This window comes from Phaenicophaeus curvirostris, chromosome 16, assembly GCF_032191515.1.
Source record: "Phaenicophaeus curvirostris isolate KB17595 chromosome 16, BPBGC_Pcur_1.0, whole genome shotgun sequence".
NCBI lineage: Eukaryota > Metazoa > Chordata > Aves > Cuculiformes > Cuculidae > Phaenicophaeus > Phaenicophaeus curvirostris.
In genome coordinates this window covers 7,172,068-7,179,651 of record NC_091407.1, presented here as the reverse complement: position 1 = coordinate 7,179,651, position 7,584 = coordinate 7,172,068, and the positions used below count along the sequence as shown (strand labels likewise).

General features: G+C 56.0%; 1 protein-coding gene across 1 annotated transcript; it reads left to right on the top strand.

Moving 5' to 3' along the window:
- The first annotated feature begins 1,043 nt into the window (after nt 1-1,043).
- Nucleotides 1,044-7,556, top strand: TNFRSF13B (TNF receptor superfamily member 13B). Its single transcript, XM_069869919.1, has 5 exons — nt 1,044-1,154; nt 4,023-4,163; nt 5,157-5,273; nt 5,866-6,117; nt 6,832-7,556. The coding sequence occupies exons 2-5, from the start codon at nt 4,025-4,027 to the stop codon at nt 7,098-7,100; spliced, it is 777 nt and encodes a 258-aa protein (XP_069726020.1). The 5' UTR covers nt 1,044-1,154; nt 4,023-4,024; the 3' UTR covers nt 7,101-7,556.
- Nucleotides 7,557-7,584: the final 28 nt, after the last annotated feature.

Genomic DNA, 7,584 nt, shown 5'->3' with positions numbered 1-7,584 from the left:
TGTGGGAAAGGGATAGAAACCTCCAGGAATGACCGTGCTGCCAGTGATAAAAAGGGAAACCAATAACTGTGCCATCTGGCTTTGCTTTTTCTAGAAATCCCCTCCAGAGCACCGCGTGCCGTTGGCCAGATTGGTGATCCCAGTCCTCTCCCTCCTGCACCGGCTGAGGCAGGGCAGATGCTCTCAGCGCCACGGTGCAGTCTGGATCCCACCTCTGAGCCTGCTGCTTCACCACTTGGCTCATCAAGCTCCTTCCAGTCGCAGGGTGAGGTCTAAAAATAAATACACAGCTGTAGAACAGGAGGCTGACAGCAGCGCAGAGGTAGCTCTTTCCGCCTGTGAAAACCAAGCTGTGCTACTAATGCTTTGTGAACCTCCAGCAGAAGCAGCAAGGGCAGCACAACCCTCCTGCCACCGAGACAGAGATGTAGGAGAAAAATGCAGTGTTTAAAGCCTCAGGGCCCATGCGGCTGGGAGACTGAGCCCCAGCAAAGGGGACCAAGTCCCCTTTGCTGGGGCTCAGTCTCCCAGCCGCATGGGCACCGAGGGGTTGTTCAGCCTGGAGAAGAGAAGGCTCCAAGGAGATCTTGTAGCGACCTTTCAATACCTGAAAAAGGCTACAAGAGAGCCGGGGAGGGACTATTCATAAAGGCTTGTGGTGATAGGATGAGGGGGAATGCATATAAACTGGAGAGGGGCAGATTTGGACTAGACCAGGATAAGTGTCTCCTGCACAGAGCATCCCTCTCTGCCCAAGGAAACCTCCCACTGGAGCCAGGTGATGCAGGGACAGGTGCCGCCGAGCCCCCACCCCTGAAAGCCCCTCTGCAGCGTGGCTGCCTGGCCCAGGACACCTGTCCCCACGCCCAGGACACATCACCCCATGCCCAGGACACGTCACCCCACGGGGTCCCTCCCTCCCTAGTGCCTGAGCCCCAGCAGCCAGGGACGCCCGGCGAGCCAATGCAGCGCGCTGTGCGTGTGGTCGATTTGCATCGAAGGGATAAGGGGAAACCCCAGGAAACCCACGGCCCAGGCATTAATCAAATCTATCTCTAATAATAAACCCCCCGAGCCATGTGCAGGTTCGGAGCTGGAGCTCACCGTGCGATGGCAGAAGCCGAGAGAAAGTAGACGCCGCGGGAGAGTCGAACGTGAGTTACCCCGTGGAGGGGCTGTATGGGGAGATGGGGGTGAAGGGCTTGTCCGTGCCAGGGCTCGGGGCCACAGCGGCATTTCCAGAGGGCTGGCAGGGACAGGAGGGACTCCCTGGGCTCTCTCTGCAGAGGCAGAGCCACCACAAAGAGTTCCCACCCTGCTGAATATCATCAGTGCTATGGGGCTCGGGGTGAAACGATCGCTGAATGCTTTGGATGGGGGGTCCATAGGGGAGTTCGGGAGGCTGGTCCCTGGTGGGTGCAGAGGTAGAGGAGGAGACGCACCCAGCTTTGCTGGAAATTGTATGGCTGCACCATGCCACGAGCACCACGCGTATCTTGAGGCTCCCTGGGGAGAAGAGCTCAGCTGTGCAGCAGGATTATTCCTCGATGGGGTCAAACACCGCCTCAAACCTGCCCTCACAGTAGAGCAGCATCAGGGAAGGATGTGGCCAGCCTGCAGGTTAGACACAGCCCCAAATCTCCATTCCCCATGTGTCTGTCCCATCTGAAACCCCATCATAGCTCAAGGAAGCCCAGGCTCACCACCGTCTCCAGGGCTCAGCGCCATCAGCAGGGCTCGCTGCCGTCCATGGGGACCTTCTCTTTCTTCGTCTTGGGCACAAAATATCTCCAAAGAGCATCTGATGTGAGCGTGAGCCTGAGCCTTGCTCTGCCCTGGGGAACGTCTTCAGTCAGCTTGATGGAAAGCAATTATTTAATTTTGTAGCAATGTTAATGGAACAACTGGGACTACAAGGGCTGCATCCCCGTGCAGAGGGGATTTAACCCAGAGAATGGGAGGATTTTACACGTGCTGGCCCAGGCAGGAGCTCGGAAAGCCTGTCCTCAGCCCCTCTGCAGGGAGGGTGCTGCTCAGGCAATGGTAGGACAAACAAGTGAAGCGCCCGACTGCTGCACGCTCCCAAGTACTAGAGAGGGAGAAGGAGATATTCTCCCCAGAGTATAAGGAATTACACTTGTATATAATATATAGAAACAAACAAACAAGTAAATAAATAGATATACAGGTAGGTATGGAGGTGCTGATTGATGAGAAGCATGACACGAGCCAGCAATGAGTGCTCACAGCCCAGAAGATCAACTGTATCCTGGGCTGTGTCAAAACAAGTGTGGCCAGCAGGGCGAGGGATGAGGTTCTGCCCCTCTATTCCTCTCTGGTGAGACCTCATCTGGAGTAGTATGTCCAGTTCCGGAATCCTCAACATAAGAAGAAGGTGGAACTGTTGTAATGGGTCCAGAAGAGGCTACAAAGATGATCAGAGGGCTGGAGAACCTCGCATACGAGGACAGACTGAGAGAGTTGGGGTTGTTCAGCCTGGAGAAGAGGTTCCAAGGGGACCTTATAGCGACCTTCCTGTAACTGAAGGGGCTCTAAGAAAGCTGGGGAGGGATTGTTTACAAAGGCTAAAAAGTGTAAGTATAAACTGAAGGGGGCAGATTTAGACTAGACATATGGAGGAATTTCTTCACCATGAGGGTGAGGAGGCCCTGGAACAGGTTGCCCAGGGAAGCTGTGGGTGCCCCACCTCTGGAGGTGTTCAAGGCCAGGTTGGATGGACCTTGGGCAGCCTGATCCAGTGGGAGGTGTCCCTGCCCATCACAGGGGGGTTGGAATTAGATGATCTTTAAGGTCCCTTCCAACCCAATCAATGCTATGACTCTATATACAAATCAAAGTTCAGCTTTGCAGCAGCTGCACTGCAGAGGCTCTGGCCGACGCGATGTGCAGCCTTTGGGCATGCAGAAGTCAGTGCTGAGCTGGGGTAGCAGGGAGTTTTAAACCTTTTGGGTCCCATCAGCAGTGGCAGGAAACAGCTGTGACTCACCAGCACGGCTCACAGAGGGATGCGGTTGCTCGTGAGCCCTCTCCATCAGCAAATGGCTCATTTCCACTGTGGCCACCCTTGTGCTGGGTTAGCGCTTCCTCTAGCTGCTAAGTCGTGCTTGTTGTGGACTGATTGCGTGACATGACACGACCTGGCACGCTGGCAGGGGCTGCTGAGCAGCACGGGCATGGCCAGGAACTGAGACCATCACCTTGGTTGCCTCCAAGGCCAAACCCTGCAGCGGCACAGATGAGGCTGCAGACAGAGATACACAGCACCCAAAGATGGGGACACTCAGAAATATTTCAGCTGCTGCTAAGTCATTGCTCATTATTAACTTATTCTTAAAACTGTAAGTGCTTGGCTGCCAACGCCTCATCTCTGTGCCTTTGGCATCACCTCCAGCGCATGTGAGCACAGGGAGGAGGATGGGACAAATGGCTCCTTGCGGGGACAAGAGGACGTCCACCTCCTAGCATCCCAGCTGGCACTGGCTAAAGCAGTGCTTAAAGCTCTCGTAGAGAGAAGTCCCTCCTCCTGCTGCTTGAAGGAGCTTTACATATCAAAATCAGGTTTCATTATGATGCAAGAAACCCAAAGGGAGATATCAGAAATCACGCATGGGATGGCATGAATCACCCCAATGCTGCAGAAGAAGTTGAATTGAGAAGTTTCCAGAACTAAAAATTGTTTTAGAAGACATTGCCAGTGGTTATACTGATTGTATTTCCGTTCTTTTCAAAAAAGCACGTGGAGACAGGAGTGGTTCTCACTGCTTTTACTCTCCCAGGCAGCCCCCTGCATCCCCACACCCTCTAAGTGCAGCACAGAGCTCTCCCTGCGCATCCCCAGGGACTGGAACAGGACAGGCTCCTGCAGGGTTGTAATTTGAAGAGCCTGAAGCTGATTTTGCCATACAATCTTGCCCAAACCTAGGGAGAGGGAGGGCTGGACACAGCAACGGGACGAGGTGGCTGGAGGGCCACCTCCTACCTACTCACCTCCCTTTCCACAGCCATGGATGGGACGCACGCCCGGTGGGATGCCAAGAACAACTGCACCGATCGGCAGTACTGGGACGTCCTCGTTAGACAGTGCATCCCCTGCAGCCTCGTATGCGGCCGGCACACAGTGAGGAGGTGTGCTGCCTTGTGCGGTGAGTGCTGGGCACCGCGGGGCTGTCCCCGCACAGAGCAGGCAGCCAAGGGGCAAAGCTGGGAGAGGAGATCACGCCCTGGGATGAAACACAGGGCAGGCTCTGAGCCAGCTCAGCTTAACAGAGCTCCAGGCCAAGAACCCCGGGCAACGTGACAGCTTCTCAGCGCTGATCTGGGTCTGGTAACAGCTCAGCACCGACTAGGATCAACTCATCCACACCTCTGTACCTCTCGTTCCCACGGTCACTGAGCTGCATCAATGCTTGTCCCCAACCAGTGACATCCCACCCTTCAAAGGCCTTGAGATACACCAGGTTCAGCTGATGTATATAATTATAAACTCAAGCTGCATGTTTGCAAGGCTGTGCTGCGAGCCCTGTGCTGGGCATCAAGGTGCAGTGACACCAAGTGAGGAAGAGAGACAGATGCACTTTGCACCCAAACCCTGTGTGCAACCCTGAGCGTGGCCCCTTCCCTCCCAGTGAGCCATGGTCTGGGATGGCTGCACCCTGTCCTGCGGCAGAGCTGCGTGCAGTGACAAGTCACGTCTCCTCGTTGAGAACGGCAGATGCCGTGCCCAGGGTCCCGAGCCAACGCTCAGGCAGGTTTTGGTGCTTTCTGGAAAGCTGTGCAAGCCCCAGGGCAGCAGCAGCTCCAAGAGGAGCAGCAGGAGCTCGCTGTTAGGGTTGGGTACAGCTGCACAAGTCTGGCTGTGCCCCATCCCCTCCCTGCGCAGCTGCCAGCAGCCTCCTCTCCCGCGGATCTGTCACCCTGCCAGCCCTGGAGAGGTTGTCAACACTTAGAGCAGCGTGCAGGTCTCGCCCTGTGCCCGTCGGAGCCGTGTGCTGCTTCGAAGCAGCCGCGGGCTCATCCTCGCACAAAGCCAGGCGCTGGGAGCGGTGGGAGGACAGAGGCATGGGAGCCTCCTGCTCAAACAGGGGAGGAGGAGGACGCGCTCAAGACTCTGTGTTCGTCTCCCTTCCCTCCTGCAGAGTCCATGGACTGCAACAGCAAAGCCGGCTTCTACTACGACAAGCTCCTCAAAGAATGCATCAACTGCACCGCGATCTGCGGGCAGCACCCGAACCAATGCGCCCCGACCTGTGACAGTAAGTCTGCGCGTGAGGGCAGGAGCGGGGATGGGGGGCACGAACCCCCAGGGCTGGGCTGGGAGAGGAACCAGGGCACGGGAGCAAAACTAGGGAAGGGGCAGCAAACCTTCTTTCTTCAGCCTGGGATGTTGTGTCTGTGCTGCCATTTCACTGAGACCGGGGAAAAGAAAGCCAGAGCATCCATCTCTCTCCCATTTTCTCCATCATACGACTCCATCGTTTTCCCTTTTTGTGTCTGTGTTTCACAGACCTGTCCCGCTCCACCAGCCAGAGCAGGACTAGCAGCTGCACTTCCCACCTTGCTGAGCTGCCTCCAGCCTTCGGGGAAGGAGAGAGGCAGGAGATGGGTTATTTTCCCTGAGATCTGCAATCATCACCAGGGAAGGGTGAGAATAAGGGTTGAAAATGGGTCTCCTCTACCTCTCCATGCAAGAAAACTGGAAGCAAACAGAGGTTCCGCAAAGCCGCTTTCAAATTCTCTCTAAGCAGAGGGCATGATTAGTGACACCCTGTCCCCTCCAAAGAGTCAATAGCACAAAGCACGTACCCGAGTGGTTTCTAAGCACATTCATCTCTGCCTGGCCCACAGCGGGTGTCCTGGCGGGCACCCCCCATCCACCAGCCACCCTGGGCACGGCCTCGCTGTCTGTCACTGTGCTGGAGCGGAAGGTGTGCGTGGAGCAGGAGCCGTGGCTGGTGGTTTACCTGCTGCTGGGGTTCTGCCTCTGCACCCTCCTCTGCTCCCTGCTCCTGGGCTGGACGCACCTGAGGAGGAAGGGAGAGGTGGTCTCCTGCCAAGCCAGTGCCGGGACCTGCCACCGCAAGGAGGACTCTTGCAAAGGTGAGTGAGTGCTGGCTGTACTGGGGGGACTGGGAGAAGACGGGGAACTCGTGGGGGACGCACTGCAGAATCACAGAAGCACTAGGTTGGAAAAGACCCACTGGATCATCGAGTCCAACCGCTCCTATCAATCATTATCCTATCAACCATGCCCGTCAGTACCTCATCCATCCATCTTTTAAACCCCTCCAGGGAAGGTGACTCAACCACCTCCCTGGGCAGCCTCTGCCAGTGCCCAATGATCCTTTCCGTGAAAATTTTTTTTCTGATATCAAGCCTGAACCTCCCCTGGTGGAGCTTGAGGCCATTCCCTCTCATCCTGTCCCCTGTCACTTGGGAGAAGAGCCCAGATCCCTCCTCTCCACAACCTCCTTTCAGGTAGTTGTAGAGAGCAATGAGGTCTCCCCTCAGTCTCCTCTTCTCCAGGCTAAACACCCCCAGCTCTCTCAGCCGCTCCTCATAAGGCCTGTTCTCCAGCCCTTCCCAGTTTCCCCCTGCGATCTCACCTTCCAGCAGGACGAGGCGTGAGGATGCAGATGATGTGTTACATTCAACACACACCGCGCCGTGGGCTTTACCAGCGTGGGGGGAGCTGGACATCCTCTCTGGTTCCAGGACCAGCTCTTTATAGCTCTACTGCAACACTGCAGAGCATTTCTTGGGTGAAAGGCGCTCCTACAAACCCTTCGGCTAATTCACATTGCTTATTTGCAGATCGTCTGGTGGAAGCAGGCAGCTTTGGGGATGGATCCAGCAAGGTCCCAGAGCCAGTGGAAACCTGTGGCTTCTGCTTCCCTGGGCACAGCTCTGCTGTACAAGAGACCAAATCATTCCACAGCACCTCCTGTCACATAGCGGAAAGAGCTGCCCCCTCTCACAGCGGGATATGCAGCACAGGAAGCGCTGGGGCCGTTCCCAGCCCTGACGACGGCCACTTCAAAATCATATGTTCTCCTTCACAAGAGAAGACACCCTTGGCGTGACCGTAGTGAATGTTCCTGCATAGGATCAGAAAAGAGAGACGCTCCCACTGCCCCCAAAACAGCTGCTTCACCCTCCGTTCCCTGCGACCGTAGCGGCCTCCACCAGGAGCGTTGGACCCGGCCCAGTCCGTGCCCAAGGGCTGTAGGCTACGGCCAGTGCTGTGGGTTATGGACAGCGCTGTTTTCTTCCACTCAGGAGATGAAATTCTCATTCTTGTGCTTTCCCAGTGACAGAAGTCGCTTCCCATTGAGCAGTGCCCTCATCCCCCGCCTCGACCTCTGCAGGCTCTTCTGTGCATCCCAGTCATTGCGTGCGACGTCTCATTGGGCATTTCAACCTGGTTCCACCATCAGCGTCGCTTCGCCTCTGCAAAGAATGTTGATGCAGAGGCAGAACCAGACTGTGGCGTCCACTGGGTCCCACGGAGAGCACGCCTTCCCCTGCCTGAAAACTCCCATGTGACACCAGCCGTTTACAAGCAGA